The sequence below is a fragment of the Malaclemys terrapin genome, chromosome 2, assembly GCF_027887155.1.
Source record: "Malaclemys terrapin pileata isolate rMalTer1 chromosome 2, rMalTer1.hap1, whole genome shotgun sequence".
Lineage (NCBI taxonomy): Eukaryota > Metazoa > Chordata > Testudines > Emydidae > Malaclemys > Malaclemys terrapin.
This window is the reverse complement of record NC_071506.1, coordinates 138,141,129-138,165,008: the sequence shown is the minus strand read 5'-3', so window position 1 is coordinate 138,165,008 and position 23,880 is coordinate 138,141,129. Positions and strand designations below refer to the sequence as shown.

At 37.4% G+C, this 23,880-nt stretch overlaps 1 protein-coding gene across 3 annotated transcripts in view; it reads right to left on the bottom strand.

Annotated features, from left to right (window-relative positions):
• Nucleotides 1–5,096: 5,096 nt before the first annotated feature.
• GMCL1 (germ cell-less 1, spermatogenesis associated) overlaps nucleotides 5,097–23,880 on the bottom strand; it is a 33,377-nt gene continuing 14,593 nt past the window's right edge. For 2 of the 3 annotated variants that reach the window (XM_054017986.1, XM_054017988.1), the window contains exons 8-14: nucleotides 23,281–23,371; nucleotides 22,573–22,713; nucleotides 15,919–15,988; nucleotides 9,966–10,041; nucleotides 8,274–8,419; nucleotides 7,952–8,039; nucleotides 5,097–6,587 (exon numbers count right to left, since the gene is read on the bottom strand). In XM_054017986.1, coding sequence (XP_053873961.1) covers nucleotides 6,459–6,587; nucleotides 7,952–8,039; nucleotides 8,274–8,419; nucleotides 9,966–10,041; nucleotides 15,919–15,988; nucleotides 22,573–22,713; nucleotides 23,281–23,371 — 741 coding nt within the window. In that variant the 3' untranslated portion in view covers nucleotides 5,097–6,458. The remainder of the gene's footprint in view (nucleotides 6,588–7,951; nucleotides 8,040–8,273; nucleotides 8,420–9,965; nucleotides 10,042–15,918; nucleotides 15,989–22,572; nucleotides 22,714–23,280; nucleotides 23,372–23,880) is intronic. The other variant, XM_054017987.1, reaches the window with a different exon arrangement.

Below are 23,880 nucleotides of genomic sequence, written 5' to 3'. Positions count from 1 at the left end.
GGTTAAAAAACTCTTGGTGGGTATTGTTGGTGCCATAGTAATCCTTATAATACTGTGTTGCTGTATTCAGTGTGTCCTCTCCCTCATAGGCTCATGTGGGTCAGTTTATTCTTTTCCTACTTCAGCCAAGGGCCTTACTCTCTTCGAGTTGGCCCAGGCTGAAATTGCCAAGCGGCCCTTGGCTCCTTAAAATGGGGTGTAGCTTTTGGTAAATAGTTATTCCAAAGCTACAAATGGAGGAATGTTGAGACTGAACTTTTGATGAGCTTAAACTTAACCCAGACTTGATATCTCTGTCTGAACTTTTAATCAAAGCTCTGACCTGCGAACTACTCATGACACCCCCCCTCCCCTTAAGCAGCCATCTCCCCTTATCTCTTTTTGAATTTACATTTTAACCTGTTTTATCCTGTAGAATCTTGTTTGATTATGCATGACCATTATGATCTGTTAATCACTTTGTTTACTTCTGTGTATAAATATTGATGCTCACCCCTAATAAACTTGCCACACTTACTCTGAAGCCTTTCAAGCTAAGGATAGTGTGAGCCCGTTGATCAACGAATTGGTGTCTGGTCTCTGACAGATTGTGAGCCCCATACCAACTCCGCACGAACTCGGGTGCTGGAGAGGTGAGTGAGGACTTGCTTTTTTACCTAACACCATCCAATTAATTTTTGTATTATTAACACAGCAAACCTTTCATAGCTAATTATGGTAATCATGCGCAAGTCTAAACCTTTCAGTTCAGTACTAGACACAGAATGAACAAGCTTTAATATTTACATCAAGTGGTTCTTATGCAAGACCTGAGTATTTAATAAGTATCACTGCAGCAAGTTGTTTTCTTAATATATGTCGACAAGCAAATTTCAAAATAATCAGCTTTAACTTTTAACTGTAAAGTATTATTTCACATAGTACATCAATACATTTGTTGCAAGAATCACTAGGATGCTGTGCAGAATGACTGGTGCAGCAGAAGGTGCAGCCTACAACTAATTTTACATAGGTCATCGCCTTGACTCTCCTCTAGGAGCCATCTGGGGAGATGGGGATGGTCACATTTTTCAATGAAGTTTAGTAAAAAATGCTTATGTTGTGCTTATTTTGGAATGACCAAACTAGCCTGACTCCGGGAAGCTGGTTAAAGGTTTTTTTGTGCTGGTTTTTAAGAATCCAGTGTTCACCACAATTCTGATCAGCTCTAGTCTTTGCTGTTTACAAACTGCTACTTAAAATGATCATTTCCTGAAAACACCAGCTACCTACTGTGTGAAATAACATTCGCTCCCAGAAGACCTTGTTATGCTATGATTGAAACTGAAGGAACTTAACTGGATGTAAAAGCCTTTTGGAAAGTGATACTCTCAACAGCAGCTGATAAATTAGTAGCATTGATAGTATAGAATCCTAGGACTGGATTCTCCCTCACAGTGTGTAACTTAAGCAATTACATTAGGCACCCATGGAATCGGTCTCGCTCAATACTGAAAATCTCACCCCTTCGGATTATAAATATTAAATAATATTGCAGAGTAGCACCTAGAAGTGGAGACGCTGTTGTGTGAGGCACTATACAAGTGTACAGCAAACAACAATTTCTGCCCCCAAGCTTAGTCAAAAATGCTGTGTCCTCAGTAACGCTTCAACATGGCTAAAGGAGTTTAGTGCCCGTTGTGGCAAGACATCTCCTCTGTCTCTGCAGACTTAGCACTTCCCTCTCTGGTGGTAGCCTGAGGTAAATCAGCCCCACTGGGGACTGTTTGTCTTCCCCTCCTCTGGGTTTACTTAGCCATATTTTCAAGATAGCCCTGGGGCAGGCCCAAGGAGTGCTCCGCCACCAACCAAAAGAAACAAATTTACAAAACAAAACCAAAGGGGGATACCTTTCCCTATCCTCTTGCTGAGGGGACGTTGTCCTGTTGTTGGCCCCAGGTGTCAGTCCTTCCCTAAGCAGGCACTCGGTTCCAGTTGTTCCCCCTATGGAGAGAAGAGCAGCTGCTCACCCTGGAGAAGCCTGTCTCTCTCCTGCCCCCCAAGAGGAGTTTTAAAGGGTCTCAGGAAGCCCTTAACTGGACTCAGGTGTCCCTAATTGATCTGAGGTAATCCCTTCTCAGCTTGTAGGAAAAAAATGCCTTTATCATTCTAGGGCTAACATACCTGCCTTCCTACTTTTGACCCTGTGACCCTCACACATCTACTTGTTTTTTCTTCTGTCGTCCCCTCTATTTTGTCCCAGGCTCAGTAGCTCCTCCTCTTAGTCTGGGGGAAGGGTCGTTACCCATGAGTGGGCTTGTGTCCGCCCACTTCCCAGAACCCAACAGGACCATTCTCTTACCACCGTCCAGCCTGACTTTGTCACGCCTTTAAGCATTTAACATTCTGAACATCCATATTTGAGAAATAGTTTAAACTGACAGGATCAGGAATTGAGACTAAAAGGCTGTCCATCAACTAAGGGCCAGACTGTGCTACCCTTCCCCACAAAGTAATACCTCACAGAACACTTAGTCCCTTTGGTTTCACATAGACAGGCGCTACGCAACATGTACACAAGTGGCCTAATGGTTCTGACGCTCTGTTTTGTGACCTCTTGTTAAGTATTCCTGATTCTATATTAAAGAGTATTTTCCACCAGATATTTATTACTGTAAATAATGAGAATATTCATTGTTTAGTAACTTTTAAAGCTAGAGATGTAGAACTAGCTGTACCACTAAAAAAAAAATCTGTTTTCATTTGCAGGAATATATTTATATATTAGATTAATAGTGTCAGATTTTCCTTTTTTCAATGGGGGAATAGTTACCTACCAGCACAATAAACACTGTTTTTAAATATATCTTATTGCCTTTCATAAAAGATTTAAAGTTTCATTTCTTTGGGGTTACATTTAACTGAATAAGGCTCATTCCTGCAAACAAGTAACTATCTGGTAATACAAAGTGCTTCACAAACATTAATCCTCAACATCCCTACAGAACATATTCTCTGTTATTCATTAAACTTCAGCTTGTGGCAGCCTTTTATCTAGTGTCTAAGGATAACATTCCATTTTAGCACAAAACAAACAATGAACCAACGGCTTGGGTGAGGGTCACTTTCTTCGTATGTTTGACTTTGTAGGTAGTGGGCATTAATAACAAGTCAAAGCCCAGGACATTAGCTAATCAGACAGAATAATTCACCTTAAAAGTGTAATATTTAGCTAGGACTGGAAGACATTGCCAAATGCTTTGGGTACTGCATTTGACTACCAAAACCAGTTATAATTAGGTCTATGGAATGTCAAATTCATAGAAGCAACATTGTATTATTGCTAAAGCTCTGACTTAGAAATTTAAATACATGGTGCAGATCACTTTTGTGTTTATGAAGCATATTTTTTTCTACAGAGCCCCTGCTTTTTCTTATTACAATCCCACTGAATTCTTGGTTAAATGGGAGAAAAGAGATTAATATTAGGAAATTTTTCCCAATTTGAGCAAGAACAAGGAGATACTCTGAATTAAAAGGCAATACATTTAAAACTGGTAAGAAATGTAGGGTATACAGGGAATAACTTGAGTAATATCAGTGCAGCATGACATTATACAGTCATAACTTAGTAAGGTTCATAAAAAGATTAGGTGCCTGTATAACAACTACTGTTATACCAGCGGCATAGAACTAGCAATCCTCAGACTTCAGGAAAAGGATTTCTGTTGCTTCTTGCCTACAAGCCTCCCTCCTTACTTTGTTGTTCTGTTTTGCAATGTTGGCCTTAAACTAATTTTCATCATATTCAATAAAACGTAGGCTATTTGAAATAACTACCTGTGACTGAAATTCAAGCTTCAGTTCTTAGTTTTTTTTCTTCTTACAGTTCTGTCATTTTGTCATGTTTTAACAACAAGAATACTTACAAAAGAATTAGGGCAGCATGTGATGCCATTTCTTTCACTTCTGTGTTTGGACTCAAACTTATTTTCTTTCCCCTACTTGCAGTGGTAATATTCAAAGTATATGTTGCTGTGCCCTCTTGACTTCTAATTCCCGAACATTAAAATAGAGATAACAGATTTTGGCACTTCATGCCTTCTCCTTCCCTTCCCAAGAGTTTCCTCTAGCCATTTCTTCAATGATTGCTAATTGAAGCGAATCTTTTAGGATGCTTTTACTATAAAAGCAATTATAAGTAAAAGCATTTAATGTTCAGAAGATTCATCTTATTTTTTTTAAGTCCTCCTGTTATTTAGAGAGGAGGGATAGCTCAGTGGTTTGAGCATTGGCCTGCTAAACCCAGGGTTGTGAGTTCAATCCTTGAGGGGGCAACTAAGGGATCTGGGGCAAAAATCAGTACTTGGTCCTGCTAGTGAAGGCAGGGGGCTGGACTTGATGACCTTTCAAGGTGCGTTCTAGGAGATAGGATATCTCCATTTATTAGTTTCAGGTATTAACAACAAGGTATTAGATATTTTCCAGATATCATTAAGTGGTTAATTCATGTTTCCTTCTTCAGTACACTCAATTACTTTGAACACACAGTTCTAATGACAGCTAATTTCTCTCTCTCAAGAAAGCATATAAGAAAAAATGGATATAAAAATTATTCTAGCTGCTGTGGTTTGAAAGGCCAAGAAAGGCTCAAAAGCAAAATGAAAGTACAACATAAATAGAATTACCAAAATCTAAATGAGAAATAAAATCAATGATCAAGTTTGGAAAGGACACCTACCAATCAGGCCTAGGTTTTCAAACGAAGAAGCCTTTTAAAGTCAGACACAAATAAGTGATGTGATTTCCCAGCCCCCAGTTACTGAGCATCCACAATTCCCACAGAAATTAATGGGAGTTGAGGGTTCTCAACTATTTGAAAAAAAATCTAGCCACTTATTTAGGTGCCTAAACAGGAATTAGGTTCCCAACTAAGCTCCCAAGCTTGACTTCTTTTCTTCAGGCTCTAGCAGGATGAAGTCCTGACTGGATTTCCTCTCTGGTATTGTCCAAAAATATTTTTGACATTGTCATACAGCTAATAGCCAACATTTTCAGGGTGATTCAGAAAATATTTCTGGCAGAAAAGAAAGATTAATGAGCACTGCACTATTAAATTCACTTTAAATGATTTATTCACAAGTTGTCACTGTTTTTGTCATTTTGCTAAACATGTATTTGTATCCTTGTTACAGTGTACAAAGGTTCTATCCTTTTCTGACAATATTAACATTAAAAAAATAGGCTACCTAAAGAGGCAAAGTTCTTGCTTTGCATCCATAAATCTGTAAGTAGGAATTCAAGGTATCAATAGACAAACATAAAAAACAAACCAATATGTACAAAACTAAGAATGTACATCTTGTCTTCGACTTGGATCAGTTAAACACCAACTTGGAAATGAATCCCTTGCTCTCAGCTCCTATTCTGGATCCTGTGACCTTGCTTAACTGATGTTAAGTTTCTGTTAGTTAGCAGTATAACTCAAAAGGCACTCAAAGGTCACAAGTTCCTGAGCTTAAGTGGGATACAGATTCCCAATGAAAAGTTAAAACAAGATGTTACAGAAAGCAAAAAAGTTTAAAAAAAACTGATATTTGGTATACACAAATATATTGGGCGTCAACAGAATCCTTGCTGAAAATTGTGGTTATGTCAATAGAAAGACTCATAAGGGCGGACAATACACCTTTGTAGACTTCTCGGTACATCAAAAAAATGCATTTCTGAATGAACTTGTCTGAAAATTTCAGATGTGTTTTTCTTACTGTTACTTAAAAATGAGGAACAGAAGATAAAAAATATTTTCCACAAAGTTTAAAAAAATGGCCTAAGACCAAGAAAAACAAATATACATATATGACATGCGGAAGACTAAAAAACTAAAATGGGTCAGAAAAAGTGTACAACAGTTAAATAACTATAAAGAAATTAAAGGGAAAACGTAGCCCTGGTGTAAGGGCCACTGGAGTCAGCGGAATTTGGAGCTTGCTATTTACAGTTCTGGTACAAAGAGCACAACCCAGTGGTTAGTAATGGAAAGTTTTTTTTACCCAAATCTAACAAGTAATCGGGAATTTTACAAAGAGGTTAGTAAAATTTCATCCACACGATTTATTTTTTATCAGTTAGGCTCAGATTTTGCCCTGCCGCCCCCGCAACAACAACAAAAAACCCCAAACAAACAAACTTGTAACAGATTTCATATAAACTCGGAATGGAAGTTCTCTGCTAATGTAGAACAGAAAAAACAAGTGAAAAAATGTATGGTATAACTAGTTTTAGCCTATGTGGTTTCAGATCTTTTTTTCTGATATGCATAGGAATTTATTGAGGATAAAAAAAGTAGCCGTATATATTTATCTGCTACAATATAAGGCCTTTGTTTATTTGTCATAGCTCTGTGTGTAAGCAGGGCATTTAACTTAAAGCAGGCATACAGTTATAAAAGTGCTATTGTGTTCCACTAAACAGGTCTCTCAGTTTTCTGGGTTATCAAGCAGTCCGTCAGACTCAGTTCTCTTCTCTGGTGATGTATATAAGAAGTTACAGCAGATATACAGAGGAAAGATGAGAAGTCTGCTGTCCAAGTTCATTACTACTTGTTCCTGTAAATCAAATATGAAGGAACATTTTCAAATATGTTTAGAACAATAATTCATACTGCTGAACAAAAATAAAGTGCGGTACATAAGCAAAAGACTGGAGATTCCATCTAATTGTATGTTACCTCCAAAAAAGAAGATGGAAATCATCACAGAACTTAAAACATTTTATAAATTCATAGCACTGGGTATGAAGAAAAAAATCAATAATAAATCCAAGGTTATATAATTCATTCCCTCTCCTTCACTACACACGACCAGCTACCCTAAAATGAATAGTTTTATTATACTTCAACTTTGCCAAGACATTCTCTACCCTGCCAAGCTTCTCCCTACCTCACTCCCTCAAACCAGGGACAAGAATCAGCTAAGTGCAGGAGTTGGCCAAACCATCTCTACCATCAGAGAATCTCCAGGGGCAATCTCCTACCATTTAGAGGTTTCAGCAGACTGGATAATCTAGTTTATTATATCTAGGAGGGGCTAAAATTTCTTGGTAGTGGAATTAGCCAAAACATTTTTGGCGGTCACCCTCAGAATGAATCTGGACCCATTGAATTTGGAAATGTATCCTATAGGAATTTTTGAAATTTACATGGAAACAAAACCTGTGTGCATGTGCCACACAGACATTGCCATAATCAGGAAATAAAGGAACCGATAGTAAGATATTGTGTATGAAAACATGCTCCCTCGCCTAAACTATTGACCCAAAAGTGGAGATCTATGCATTATCTTTAAGAGAAAACAAACTTTAGGAACAAGTTACAAGACAATGAATTCCAACCAGGGTCCACATAACAGTCATGTGCCAAACTCTGCAACTTATTCCTAACAGCAAGATTTCAAATTAGTCCTGAATTTGTCCTTTACACAGGTAGGAGCTAACAGACATTTATTTTTAATACTCAGAAATATACTGTAACATGATTAAAAACACAAGATCTGCATAGATTTTATATTTAATATTAAACTACTTGCTACTATAATTGGAAACACTGTGCCAATTATATCTACAAATTTTGGTAACAGCCTAATGTTATTTTTGGCCAGCTATGAAAAGGTTCCCTCTTTCTCTAGCTTGTTAAATCAAATCTGGTTAATTTCTCAAGTGTTAGAATTTTGGTTAACAATCATTCTTAAAGACATTAAGATAATGGTGTATATCTTCAGCAGCACCTGAGAATTTCATTACAGCCATGAATGAAATCCAACTAAATATTCTGATTTAGTTCTCCCATTTAAACTAGTAATATTAACTTCCATTATGTGTGGCAGAAGCATTTTAAAATTCCATGTCTGCAACTACAAAATGTAATTGTTGATGGTTTGGACTATTACTAGATTTAAAAAACACACAAACATACCTGATCTTTCTCAAGGGTCAGGATCTGATATCCTGTGGTTCTACTGCAAATAAGTTTTCCACTGCTATCAAAAGAGGCTAGACGTAATCTAGGGATATAATGAAAGTTAAATTACTTGATTCAGCCTCCTGTAATTTTTTTTTCTGAGGCTAAAGGAAGAAGCCAGCTTCTACCAGGGAGACAGGAGCACACATTGTCATACATCATATTTTGTGCCAATGAAATTGCTATCTGTTAATGAACCAATTCCAGTATGAAATCAGTTGAAATACTGACTTTAAACATAAAACTTCAATGATATGAATTGTTGGCCATTCCTCACCTGAATGCAATGTTTCTCCGTGGTTGCAGACTGACTGATCCACTGCATGGCTGATTCAGTGTGTTTCGTTTGAAAATGATGTAGCGATTTGTATACGTGACAAGCAGATCAAAGCCAAAGTTGAATCCAGTCCATCGCCAGCAGTACTAAAGAACAGAGAAAACATGCAAGACCTATTTTATTTCAATGGGCTATACTAGTAAGAATATAGCACTTCTCACTCTGAAGGATCCCAAAGCACTTTATTGCCTTACATATATACTGAGACCCAAAATCTGCATCAGATCCACATATCCCAATGTCTGCCTGGAGTCCTACTGAAACAGTGAACTCTGCATGGGTGCAAGTGTCCACTCAGACAGATGTGATTGAAGAATCAGGGATTACTTCACCTACCACTGAAATGCAGCCACTTCTGGGGTGCAACACATCTATCTTACTTCACATAACAAAACTATCGAACAGTTTTTGTACATCTCAGAGCACTGCCAACTGAAACAGGAGAGGTGTTTAGATAGAGTAGTTACGCAATTGCCTACATTGGAATTTGGTTAGGCCACACACTTTAGTAGCCACGTAACTCTTACACAGAGCCATGGAATTACACACAATTTAAAACCATCTGTCCATAAAAGATTTTATAATGCACCAATTGCCAGAGTATCTCCAGGCAACATAACTCCAGATATCTCTGGACCATGGGTTAAATATATCCATGAAGTGATTGATTACTTCAAACAACAGATCCTTCGGTTAAATGATTTTAGCGTGCAGTTGGGAAACAAGTCCTTCACCTTTCTAATGCTCTTCCATAAGGCCTGCTATATAAGGATATACACAAGATATTCCTGTATAAGAACTAATCTTTAGATGTTTACTACCAAATTGTGATGTAATCTTGAGCATTGAACATTAATGAGTTCTATTGCAGAAGGTGACCAAAATTGGCACTGCGGGGTTCCACGTTTAATGTCAGTGATTTGCATAATAATATGCTCAGTTTATGGATGTAAAATATATTTTTGTCCACTGCCAGCCCTGAAAACTTAAACTGCGACCTGAGAGGCAAGCTAAATTATTTCCTTGTCACGGCCCATCACCAAGGAAGTTTTTTGAAGCCAAATTAGGCCAGACACCTAGTCAACTGTATTATCTTCAAATGATACTCTCAGTGCACCTGGACAGCCTCATTCTCTTCAAAAGCTTTGCTCAGGTGTAAATAATCAGAATTAAACAAATAATTCTCTACAAGAAGAAAATACATATCACTATCTTTGCAGGTGTGTTGGTTCTTCAGAACAGTCACTTTTCAGAGTAGAAGTAATATTTTACAGATGGTATTATGCACGTTATATTTAAAATTATATTTAAAAAAGTAATGATTTTCATTACTTTGCAAAAGTCATAATTAAGCATCTCAGGAGTTTCAAACAATAACTTCATTTTCCCCCCTCTAAAAATGCTCCATATTCAGACTTTGTTTTATAGCACTAGCATGATGACTTTAGCAATATTTTGCTAGAAACTAGGAAAGCTGACATTTCAATAAGAAGGAGCTTTGTTTATTTCCATTAAAATCTTTCTTTTTGGTGCAGTTTCTGAAAAAAGCCACTGAAGACAAAGTTTCTGAAAATATTTAACACTTTCAGGATAGCTTAGTTTCGTACAAATTAAGGTATGGTTTATACATACATCGCCATCCTTTGCTAGCTTCCTACCACACCTCATGCTGTTTCCTTCAAGTTCTTCTTTATTGATTTCTTGAGGCCTGTGAATGTATGAAGTAGACCATTTTGAGAATGATTCTACAATTTATTGTTTACTTGTAAGAAAAATAGATCAGTAACAGCAGCAAGAAAATGCTCTGTGGAATTTCAGCATAAGTCAGCTCCTAAGTCAGATTCTTATTGTATTTTGAGCTCATATTCTTTTACTAAATATAAGCCTTCCAGTTCAGTTTTTCTTCTGGCTCTGGCTTCTAGCTCAGTTCTGCTTCTGAATTGAGGCAATACATGTCAGTGAGGCAAAACCCGACTGAAAACCATCCAATTTAAAAATAGAACAGTTTCTTGCATTTCTCCAGCCAAATGAAAAATAAGACATTGAAAGCTTCTGCCTCTAATATTGAACGTTTTTAGTAACATACGTAGATTCATAAAACAAGGTAAGTGCCCTGAGGACACATTCAAATCAAAGAACCCTTTTACATTTAATGGGGCTAAATGACATGATCTAGTCACACACACTAAGTAAGGAGGTCAGGTGGGACAAATGGGATGCAAATGGGTTCTCTGATTTTGTTATTTTTGTAGCGTAGACACACTCGGAAAGTATTTACCTGCAATTCAGAAGGATTACATACAGGGCTGGTCCATACTAACCCCCCACTTCGAACTAAGATACGCAACTTCAGCTACGTGAATAACCGTAGCTGAAGTCGAAGTATCATAGTTCGAACTTACCGTGGGTCCACACGTGGCAGGCAGGCTCCCCCGTCAACTCCGCATACTCCTCTCGCCGAGCAGGAGTACCGACGTCGATGGCGAGCACTTCCGGGATCGATCCCAGAAGATCGATTGCTTACCGCCGGACCCGGAGGTAAGTATAGACGTACCCACAGACAGATCATCTACCAGAATAATAATTGGACCCTCCAAACTAACGGGTTGTATAAATTACTGTTGCCATCTGACTATAGGACTTCACAGAAAAGCAGTGTAATCAAGATGCACCTAAGGGGGGAGGGATGTGTGGCTGGAATGAAGGATTGCATGTGTAGGTAGATGGTTAAGGCGCTTGTCTACACACAAAAGTTGTACCACTTTAAATATAAAGCACAAAGAACATTTAACATACTACACAGCATCTGAGTGGCAGAGCTGGAACCCAGGAGTACTGGCTTTATCACTTTAATTACAAAGTGGTTCAACCCCTGTATTGTGGCTGCAGTTGTACCAGTATAAAGATGGTTTATATTATTATAGCTATTCCCATATGGGAAAGGGAATAATTACATCCACATTATGGGTGGCTTTGGTAGAATTATTTTAGTTTAAAGAAATCATACTCCTAACCAAAATAGCTATACAGGTACAAAAACTATATGTAGACCAGGCCTCAAAAAATTAAGTCCTAGTCAACAAGAGTCATATTATGGTCTGGCTTTAAACATTTATAATGTAGTCTGTTATATAAGCGTTAACCATTCCACACGTCTCCAAGGTACATTGAAAACAAATGAAATCACTATAAAAAATTATATGCTAAATTACTATTAAAAATTCAAAAGCCAACTGATACAGCAATCAAAATAGTAACAGGCCACTTACTGCATTTCTTGCCATTATAAACATGCGGTTGTAGCTAGAGCACTGAAAATATCAGCTAAGTAATTTGTGGCCTTTTTCTAGATTTTATAAAGAACGCTAGTCATAGGAGATTAAATACTTTATAAAGAGATTGTTAACTGGGACAATTAAGTGTGATATAAACATAACAAAATTCTACAAAATTGGCCATAGAATTAATTTTTATTTATGATGTCCTAGCTAGCTGATAGTCGGTCAAATATGTTACCAATTCTTGGCAATTAAAACATGCACTGTGGATACAGAACTTCATTCTTTCTGGCAGAATAGTGGTTACTTTTCAAAATCATTAACAAGTTATTCTTTCTTGTTATACATTAACCTCTTTCTACTATTCCTTCCAACTAGCTACAAAAATTCAAAAAGATTAACCATTCAACAGTTTAAACTAATCACTTAGACAGCATTACTCCTTATTTACTCCTTCACATAACACAAGAACCAGGGGTTACCCAATGAAATCAACAGGCAGTAGGTTTAAAAAACAAACGGAAGTACTTCTTCACACCACCTGTGGAACTCATTGCCAGGGGATATTGTGAAGGCCAAAACAACAACTGGGTTCAAAAAAGAATTAGATAAGTTCCTGGAGGATAGATCCACTGACTACTGGGCAAAATCAATGGGATGCAATCCCATGCTCTGGGTGTCCCTAGCCTCTGATTGCCAGAATCGGGGAGTGAACAACAGGGGATGGATCATTCAGTAACTGCCCTGTTCATTCCCTCTGAAGCTCCTGCAATTGGCCACTGTCAGAAGACAGTATACCAAGCTAGAAGGATCGTTGGTCTGACCCAGTATGGCTGTTCTTATGTACCAAAAAGTATAACAGAATTTAATTCTGAATATTTACCCAGATAAAAAACTAAAGTGGAAAATTAAAGTAGACTAATCTGCAGCTTCCGTCATTTCCCTCGAACTACTGTAGGCACAAAGATCTATTTCAGCACACAAAAACTACATTAATGTGAACATAAAAAGTGAGCCTACTTCAGGTTTACTGTAGGTAAAACATGCTTTGATGACTGGATCCAGTACTATGTGATAACAGCTCAAATGTTTCAAGGACAGTGAAGAAAGTTCAAACCCCTTTAGTTGCAAACTACTTTACTGAAGTGAAAAGGGTTGTTACTTCTGGCCTCTCAAGTATAGCAAAATGTTGAATCACGCAGCATTGCTCTAACATCACACAAGGGTAGTAAGGTGTATGAAGAGTAAAATGCACTTTTAATGCAAAATCATTTTAATTTCCATAGTCCAAAATAGCATGTGCTCCATTAAAATGTGCACCAGATGGGATACGAAAATAAAACTACATCACTTCATGGAGCTCTGTAGGTGACAAAACAGTTTTCACATTTTGTTCAGATTATTTGGTTTGTGGTTTTGATTAACTCTTCATGAGATGTCAAATACTATAGTGTCTGATAGCTGCACCTATCAGAGAGAGAAAGACAGAGAAAGTTGAGCTGGGGGCAGGGCAACTGGCCTGGATGAAACATGGGGAAATTTCTGATCATCAAGTTATTCTTTTACCCACCCATTTGACTTCTAACGTCCATACCTTCTTTCCTACCTGGTAGCAATACCTGGTATCTCTTTTCTTATTTGAAATATTAATTAGGAACCCCAGCTGACTGTCCTGGGTCCCAGGAGGATGTGTTCTGCTGACAAGCAATGGAGCCTCTGGAGTTGCGAATCAAAATCTGGTTCTCTCTGGGATTTGTAATGTGACAGACCAAATCCCAGAAGGAGGAAGTGCCAAAACACAGCACCAAGAGCAGTATCTCCCTCCTACACAATCCCAGAACAGAAGGGGATAGGAAGAAGATATTAGCTAATTTTACTAAGACCTGGACAAAACACTATTCAATAAAATTAGCTAGGGCACCACTGAAAAATCCCTGGGACATCTGATCTCCTTATACAAACCTACACAATTTTCACTGATTAAACTAAGAAATTATATTTGCCAAATCACTCTCCAGCTCTACCCAACATTAAACAATTACAATATAAGAAAGCTATCAATAGAAGAAATGATGCAGAAAAACCTAAATAAATCTACATTTGTCCTGAGACGTCTGAATTCATAGACAATAGTACTAAAGACTTGTTAAACACAATTTTGTCTGTTAAATGAAACTGCTTAATTGTTTCAAAATGTTAAGCTAACAGCTTCTCTTTTCAGTTTAGTTTTGGATGTGATCCAGAAAGTATCAAAAAGCCTTTTTTTAGCAGTACATACTAGATAGCAGACATTAATATTAATAAAGTAAATTCTTCAACAGCAACAGCAGCACTGAAATACTCCTAAGTGAGATTAGCTTTAGCTGCCTTGTTTTCGCTGTCTAATATTTGACTTCATATGAAGCTCTGGGTCTGCTCCTCCTCTTGAAGTCTCAAGCCTAATAACATAATTGTAACTCACTGTGCAATGTTTTACTAAATGATAGGTACACTACAACTCTGGCATTTTCTACTTGGAAAAATGTTCAGTTCTTGTAATACACTTTATTTAATGCAAGATTAAAGAGTAGTAAAAAACCCCTCATAACTGCATATTTCATTTGCCCTTCTAAGGCAATGCTGTTGCCACGAAGAGGCATCTGACAAGTAAGTTTAAAAAAACAAACAAACAAAAAACAAGCATACCCTAGCCTGGCTAGTAGATGCGCATATTTTCTAAAACGACAGAGGCTGGGTTGGCAGAACTGATGCAAGAAAATGGAAACCAAAGTAAAAAGGGAGACAAAAGGCAGGCCACAAAACTAAAATAGCGTTCGTTATCTCTATAAATACCAACAGTCTTACAAAGCCCTCTAATACTGAACAGACTACAAAGCATCATTATCCTCTCCCTTCTCCCCCTATTTTGCCTCAGTTTCCATATCTATAAAGAAATGAAGTGACCTGTTCAAGGTCAGACAGCAAGTCAGTGAATAAAAGAAAAAGAATGCAGTTCTCGTGGCCTCCAGCCCTATAACTCCAAACCCTAGACCTCAGTGAACATTACCATATAATACGCTCAGATACTGAAATGACTAATCCAGTGGCAGTTATAACATTATAAGGGACAGCACATTAACACTTCTTAGCTTTTATTGATCAGTGTTATGCTAAACAAGCAATTTTATATTTGTTATTCTGATAAATGTACTCCATATCAAAAAAATCTCCCACTCTGAACTACAGGGAAAAATAAAGTAATTACCATTTTGTTAGACGGTTAGCCAGAACAAGGACACTTTGATCACTCAGACTAAATCCTGGATTAACCAATTTATTTTTGAGGTGGAAGGGCCATCAACTCCATGTAACTGAAAGCATCTGAATAAAATGTATTATCCCTGGGGAGCCAATATAAAACTGGGTCTGTAATGCAAATGGGGACAGGTAAACTAACTGCAGCATTGCAAACAGCATTATAATATGGCTAAGGAAGAGACTGCAGAGGAAAAGGCTAGGGACACAGTTCAAAACTCCAGCAAGTGATGCCACTATCACAAAACAAATAATTTAGGAGCCAATTCAGAGAAAAGCTATATCTGGCTTCTATGCTACGCAAGCTCTTTAAGATTCCCAACTAAAACAGCTACCACTAGTGACTTGCATGGAAGCAACATACTATTTTCTAAATAAGAACCTAAAGATTTATTTTTGAAACTAAGAAAAACAGGGACAGAATACAAAGGAAGGACTGTAGTCATGACTGTAGACAGAAAAAATGCTTCTCATTATACACACTTGAAGGTTGAGAGTTATCCCTCCACTATTTACCTAATTCAAAATAGTTCTACAAATTTGTTTAGCCTATACCCTGTCCCCTGTTCATCCAGCCACATGAAAGGGGGAAAATAAACTGGAAGGATAAATTTAGCTTCTGCATATTTTTCATTTTTTCTTAATCCATCTTCAAAATTGATTACTAAATTACTATTTCAAATCCTCAAAGCACATATGCAATATTAGTGGTGACAAATACTGACCAGTATAAAAAAAAACTGGAAAATAATGTCCACCTCTAAAGTCATATTATAGAAAACAAGTTCTTACAGTTCTATTTTGCAGATGACCAGAAATTGACCAGATGAAAGTGAATGAAATAGATTGCGCCACAAAGAATTGGACATGATTGAAGTTTAAAATAACTAACTCTTTTAGGCCTAATTTTCTCATTTTGATGTGAACTCTAAACATTTATGCATATCAGAGTCTATACCAGAGAAAGATTCTACTCAAAATAAGAAATAAAAGAAAACCTGTAATATACCTACCCAATATCATTGTCTTGTTCTGCTCTGAGCATGGCAAACCACTGCTGTTTGTAAACAGAGGACAGCCATTCTAAAATTAAAAAAATATAAATAAATGTGGAGATATCTTTGGATGTGGGACAGGGAATAGTTATATAACATTTAAAATAAGGAAATAAAATTATCCTGAGATGAAAAAGTTTCGTATTAATTAATTAAATAGCCAATTCACATCCAGTCAATTGATATTTCACTGGTATTCCCATCTTTAAGATTTATCTGAACTATTTTAAGTTGCAAGTACCAATAAAATAACCCTGCTCAAAATAAAGTAACTTATAACACTACATGCATTTTTTGTTACCAAATCAGCACCATTCCCCTCTGAAATAACTATATGACTAAAAGAAGAACAGGAGTACTTGTGGCACCTTAGAGACTAACAAATTTATTAGAGCATAAGCTTTCGTGGACTACAGCCCACTTCTTCGGATGCATCCGAAGAAGTGGGCTGTAGTCCACGAAAGCTTATGCTCTAATAAATTTGTTAGTCTCTAAGGTGCCACAAGTACTTCTATATGACTAAAAAGATCCCCCCTGCCCATGCAAAAAAGAAATGTTACAAAGGGGTTAGAATGCAGTTAAACTATAGCTTACTGGTATATAGCATATGCAATCACAAAATGATACTTAGAGGTACAATAGTACTGAGGCAACCTCTTACACAGCGGGTATCACTGTCTCAGTCTCAAGTGAAAGATCATATTGGAAAGTTATGCAATCAAAAAGAATATAAAACTGAAATATAAGAGCAGTGAAGATTCGAATATAGCTACACTCAAAAGGAAATGGAAGGATAATGCCTATTTCTTATATAATGCTTTTCATCTGTTCACAGCGCTTCACAATGTTCAATGTATTTATCTTCACAACACCCCGGTATGGTAGGAAAGCATGACATCCCCATTTTACAGATGGGGAACTGAGACACAGAGAGGCTAAGTGACTTGCCCAAGATAACACAACAAGTCCATGGCTGAGCAGGGAATTGAACCTAGATTTCCCACACCCTAAGCCAATGCCCTAACCACAGGACCAAGGATGCAACTATTGGGAAAATTAGAGAAAACTGATATGTGGAGTTTTGTTGTAAGAGTAATAGGAAGGTTTACAGCTATCCATTTTACAGGAACAACAGGACAGTTCTAAGGCAAACATTAAAGAGCTGGTTAAAAGCTCAATGACCTAGAAGAGAGAACCGAAGTTCAATATAGAGCGGAACAAGTTCCACTGTGAAGAGATGAGAGAAGGGGCAAAGAGGCAGGTAGGTGAAGTCAAGCATAAGGTAAAAAAAGTCTAAGGGGAGCTGGGGGGAAAATTCAATTATTTAAATAGGGAGTAAACAAAGGTGGCAAAAGGAAGGGAAGAATGAAAAAAGCACTCAGGATGCCCAAAATTTTAGACACAAAGGATTCAGGACTGATAAGGGACCGATACTGACTCTACTACCTTTAATGACAAAACTCAGTCTTCAAAAGAGAGCAAGCCTGGACCCAAAAAGAATAAAAATAATTAATGGAAACTGAAAGTTATAAAAAGGATTTCAGCGAAACCACAATCAAAATGAAGAAAAACTCTGGAAGAGTTCTGGAGAGAGAGAGAGAGAGAGAGAGAGAGAGAGGAGGAGGAGGAGGAAAAAAGGCAATTTGGTATCAAGGGTAATTTGGAAACGAGGATTTGCTTTTAAATATTTTATTAATTGTTATATTTTAATTGTATTTTAATGACTTGTTTAGCACATGAAAGGCGTTAACCAGGGGAACTTTAAGTTAAAAATATTGTTCTGGAACTCTTGAGCAAAGTTACCAGACAAACTACAATAGCAAGATGGTTAAAACAGACTTGCATTTGTATTACAGCAAAGATAAGACTTTATTCTAAAACTTGAGTGGCAAATGCATCACTGCCTTTTCCTCTTATTGTGCCCGGACACTTGCGGTACACAAAACATAATTTGTAGCATATCCTTCACCCCCTCAACAAAAGATTGTTTAAACAGAATTTAATCTGGAACTAACTAAAAAGATTTACATTACAAAATATATTTTCTGAACTCTGAGAAGTACTCCTCAGGTACCATACAATAATTTCAAAATTTAGTGATGACATCCAATCACCGAAGTTGTTCCAAAACACATCACCTGTATTTATTAAACTTCTTCTCAAAATGAGAAGAAAAAGCAACCTAGCCAGATAGTTGTCGAGTAAAGAGTACTAATGGCTTACAAATGTAATAAATGTTGAAGTCCACAAATGTATCTTCATTCAGCATTTAAGATAAAATTTATAGACTTGTAACATGGTTAAGAAAAAAAAAAACCTTTCTTCATTTGGTTTTTTGAAACAGACTTCACACAAAACAATTGTTTTCACGTAACGAAACTAGAGAGTAAAGGATTCACACTAATTCTCACTCTGGACCACATCCTAAGAAGTTCTCTCAAAGACTAATTCCCCTCCCATCTGCAGTCATATACACATTCATACATCAACTTCAGCAATTCCTGGCCACAGTTTAGGAACTGCTCAGTCAAGTCATGAACAGCGTATGCTAGAAGTTGTCATCCATTTGACATCCTACATGACATCTTCAGGATTAATCATTTGCTATCATCTTTCTTACCAGACTAATAAAGGAAACCAGGATAATCTTCTTACACATACTGTTTTCCTTCTGTTTTGCTCTCAGTGAAGATCAAAACACACAATATATCAAAAAAACCACCCCACAAGCTGCCTATCTTGTACTAACTTCAGGAAACAGATTTCCTTCTTGTAGCACAAGAAATACACAGAAGTTACTTCTAGTTCTGTATTCAGACCACCCCTTTTCTAGAATGAACAAGAAAATGCTGAAAAGGTTTTTCTAGTACAGATATCTTACTCCATGATAGATAAGAAATAGTAATGTGGACTGGTGTGGTCCATGCTTGAGCACCTCTATGTTTTGCTGACATCTTGTTCATGTACTTATGGCAGTTATTTTACTCAGATCCAATTGCTGGAATTCTGTAACAGTATCTGAAATAGACCTCATTAAAATAAAAGATTTTAAATGAAGTTAATTTTAAATTTTTGCAAATAAAAAGGTGAAAGGATCCTCGCCATATATTATACATTCAGGAATCAAGATACCTTCAAGTCTACATTTATAATTTGGTGTGCTGTGAAAAGAAGAATAAAATTACATGGCTTGGTATGTTAAAAATTAAAAGCAAAAATACTAAGATTCACAAGTAACAATAAAATACAGCACTATAAAGCTAAGGTTAGTCTTGGCATAAAGACAGGTTTCAGGGTAGCAGCCATGGCTTGTAGCCCACGAAAGCTTATGCTCTAATAAATTTGTTAGTCTCTAAGGTGCCACAAGTACTCCTGTTCTTCTTGGCATAAAGTTAACATACAGCATCTCTCCAACTCCAGTTACATTTATGCAAAACAGTATAGATCGGTTTTGACAAAGAGGTAAGAAACGACCAAACCAAAGATGAATAAAATCCTATCAAGCCAGAAAAATTGTTCCACCAGCAGGACACAAAATTTAACTGAACTGCTCAGCGAGTACAAGACCATTTATACGGGGCTGATATCAAAGCAATCTTTAATTTCCTGGCTCCATCTCCTGTTAGTAATATATTTTCCTATCTAGGCTGACTTACAGGACCATAGGATAACTGGATTTCTCCAACTTCCTCTGCACTAATCCTGACAAAGTAATGGAGGGAAGAGGAGGGTCATTAAGGGAGTAAGGGTTCTAAAAGTTCTTTCAAATGAATTTGAAACAAACAAACAAGCAGTATTTATTTATTTAGCATGTGTAGTTGTCTCGCCAAGTGATGGCGATGGGGCAGGTCAAAACCAGACGGGGAAAGTGTAGGGTCAGCGACAAGGGACTGGTTGGGGATAACAACAGCTATCCATTCCTCTCGCCAGAGGGTTTCTGCCCTAACATCCTGGCGTGGAGGATGAGACCATAATGGGCGACAACGGCAAATGTGCAGCTGGTGGCTTAAAAAGGTCATTGTGCAGCGGCAGGTTTGGGTTGGCGCATACTTTCTCCAGTAACTTGCTAGCCGCAACCTCTCGTCTGATATTGCTCAGAACTGGAAACCATGGGTGTGGAGTCGGATGCAGGGTGCCAGAGATGATACCTATGGCGGCATGTAACTGCATATCCACCAGATTGGTGTGTGATGATCGACTCCAAACTGGTGCGCAATACTCCGCCACGGAATATGAGGTGGCAAGAGTGGACATCCGCAAATTTGGAGGACAAGCACCTCATGACGAACCTACCAGTTTGCTAAGAAGATTGTTACATGTCGTAACTCTAGCTGCTGTCTTCTTCAGGTGGGAATGGTAACTCAGTGTGTGGTCTAAGGTCACACCTAGACAGACCAATTCTACTTCATGCTTCACCTTCTGACCATTCAGATAAACATTCAGTTCTCTGGTTGTGCTGGCGTGATGAAGATGGAACAAACCAGAGACTGTTTTTATAACAAGCAGTAAGGGAAGGTAGTACAAGATTTAAGTGAAGTGGTGATAGGGGTTACTGATCATATTTATAACAATTTTTTTTTGGAGGGGTACTTCACTCCTAAGTACCCAAAATCTAGCCACAATCAGCCTTTTAGCTTCTTGTAGGTGTCACAGAAGAACCAAGTTTTCAGGAATGATCCTGTCCAAGATGTTTGTTCTGTGTTCAGGGTGTGGAGTCAAAGATGAGGAGATGACTGAAGAAGCTGACAACACTAACAAGGTAAAAGGGACAGGGCAACACAGTAAGAAGAAAGAATAAACAAGGGGCACAGTTAGTGCCATGGAAGTAGGGCCAAGTTCATTGCTTCAACCTGATGCAGTGCAGGAGATGAAGTCAAGGAAAGGATTAAATTACTCGGTCAAATTGATTGGGTAGATGATGCTAGAAACTTCATTTTGTATGCAGTGGATGGGGCTGAGCATGGATGTCAGTGAGATTACAGTAATCAAGATGGGACATGAGGACTTGAAAGAGCATTTTAGTTGTAGGGACAGAAAAAAAACATTAGATCCTGAAGAAGTTTTGGAGGAAGACATAGCAGGATTTGGACATGGCTTGAACACCTGGGCGACGAGGAGGCAGGAATCAAAGGTGACACTTAGTATACAGGGCTGAGTGACAAGAGGGATGAAGGTCATGTCTAAGGGAGAGGATGGAGAGAGTAAAGAGGGGTTAAGAGGAAAAATAAAAAAGTTAAAACTGAACTGCTTAAGTCTAACTTTTCAGTAACATCCAGAAGGAGATGTCAGAGAGGCTGAGATGCAGAATTGGGTGGGCAGAGATGAATAAGGGTTGGACAGGTGGATTTGTGCATCACCACAGACATCGTAAATGAAGCTGTGAAAGTACAGGATATCACCCAAAGAAAGTAAGTAACAAAAAAAAGAGGGATTCTAGGACAGAGTAACATGCAACCCCATAGACAAAGGAGACATGGAAGGGACAGATAATGAGGTAGCATGTGAACCAGAAAGGACAGTATCATAAAAACCTAGGGTGGATAAGATTTGAGAAGATTTAGACACTTTTGTATTCTCAGGGGTCAGTGAAGATAAAGTAGAGACCTTGAGATCATCATAAAGCTTTGTGAAAACAGTTTAAGTGGAGTAAAGGTGGTGGAAACCAGATCCGAGAGGATCCAATACACAGTTGGAGAAGAGGAAATCAAGGCAATTTTTGTAACAGGCACGCTCAATTAACTTAGCAGTGAAAGGAAGAGGGAAGTGGAACCGAAGTTAGAGAGCCAAGAGCTCTACCTACTGGAAGATTTGAATGCTTGGTGGCAGTGCATTTTCAGTTTAGGCCCCCAATTTTGAGAATTAATATTTCTGTTCATCTGGCAGTGCCCAAGTTTGTTAAGCTTCAGAGCAAGGAGCAAAGACCATTTGCTTACTCAGGATTGTGCCAACAGAGTGAGGATGGAGTCTATTTATAATAGAATTTATGTTAACATTTTCATTCTTGGTTCAACCTGATTTTCTTTCATCAACATTGATTATTCTCTCTTAATATTCACATGTGCACCCCAAATCAAAAGAAGTTGGGCACATTTTACACACTGGAAAATGCAAACCGAATAACTGAACAGACAGCCAACGGCCTTGCTGAGGACAACACAAGAGCTTTCTTCTCTCCAAACTTAATCTATCGGTAAAGTAACAGATGCCTTCTGAGGTACTAGAGAACAAAGTGACAAGCTGTTGCAGCTCCTCCAGTTTCAAACACTAATCTACATACAAACCCTACCTATTACATCACTAACTTTAAATTTAATGCTTTAGCCAATTCTCTATCTAGGAAACAGATGACTCTGGAAGTATATTACAACCAATATTTACATTCTATTACATGTTTCATTATCAATATTTACATTACTCAGACATACAAGGCAGTTTTACAGCTCTGCTGACCATGCTGACATAACTGACAGCCCAATGAATATTTTAGAAAAGTATGTAAGTGAATAAAAAAACAGATGGATGGGAACAAGGGTATAAGCCCAAAAGTTTAGTTCACAATTTGTTCCAGCTACTCATCAGAAAATACACAAAATGTCCGAAGTATTTTCTTACCTGAAGGTACTAGAGAATCTCGCTCAATAATGCTTGCTGATGCCAAATCACTGATGATGTATTGCAATCTCAAGTGTTTGAATACTGTCAGGAATGCTCTTCCTTGTTCAGATTCTAAGAATGCAATGTCATCCTCAAAATCTGCAATATTACACGAGACATACACCATTATGGGTTTCCTAGAACTTGCTCGATTGTCTTCTAAAATATATACACATTTAACAGAAGATCTTAAGCTCTCCAAATAGAGAAAGGCCAATTACATTTTGCAAGCAAAATTACTAGTGTGAAACAACAAATTTCTCAATTCCAAGGAAGTTAACAACATTCAAATAATTGTAAAGGCAAAACTATTAGACCAAATTGTTTTTATCCACTGAAATACAAGAGAGTTTGGCCAGAATTTTCAGAAGATCAAACAAAAATTTCACTAGACAAGTCAATAACAAAAATAAAGTAGTGTACTCTGAAATTATTTAGATTCAACGTGCATGGCCAAAACAGTTCAAGGGAAGACTCCTTAACAGTATAATGAGAACAGGAGGTGAGGTGAAGTGAATGAATGCATCTCTTTGGTATACATGGGGCAGTGTTTTTGGAGGGAGCTGAAAGACAACTACACTGTATTTGCTGCTGTATGTACTGAGCACTGAAGTTCTAAATCCAGCACCTTTTTCACGAACACTACATCCATACAAATAGGCTTACCTTTCCTACGCTTGGAAAACCAGGCATCAGTTTCAGTTAAAAGTTGTTTTAGTGGTCCATTCCAAGAAGGCACTAGCTGAAGGAACATCCACTAAATAAAAACAAATTTTTATAAGCTTATTTTAGATTCATAAAATATTATGTAAACAATAAATTTAATGTTATAGACACTATGAAGCTCCTGATAAAAACAAGTAATTAATTCAACTTCTAATTATTAGAAATTAATTTTGTAATCATAGTAACACTGGTATAATTAAATATATTTAAGATTAAAAGGGTATTTTCTAGGGCTGTCAAGCGCTTAAAAAAATTAATCGTGCAATTAATTGCACTGTTAAACAGAATACCATTTTCATATACTGATTTTGATTACAACACAGAATACAACGTGTACAGTGCTCACTTTATATTTTTTTGATTACAAATACTTACAGTATAAAAAACAAAACAGTATTTTTCAGTTCACCTAATACAAGTGCTGTCATGAAATCTCATTATACTGAAAGTTGAACTTACAAATATAGAATTATGTACAAAAAATGACTGCATTCAAAAATAAAACAATGTAAAACTTTAAAGTCTACAAGTCCACTCAGT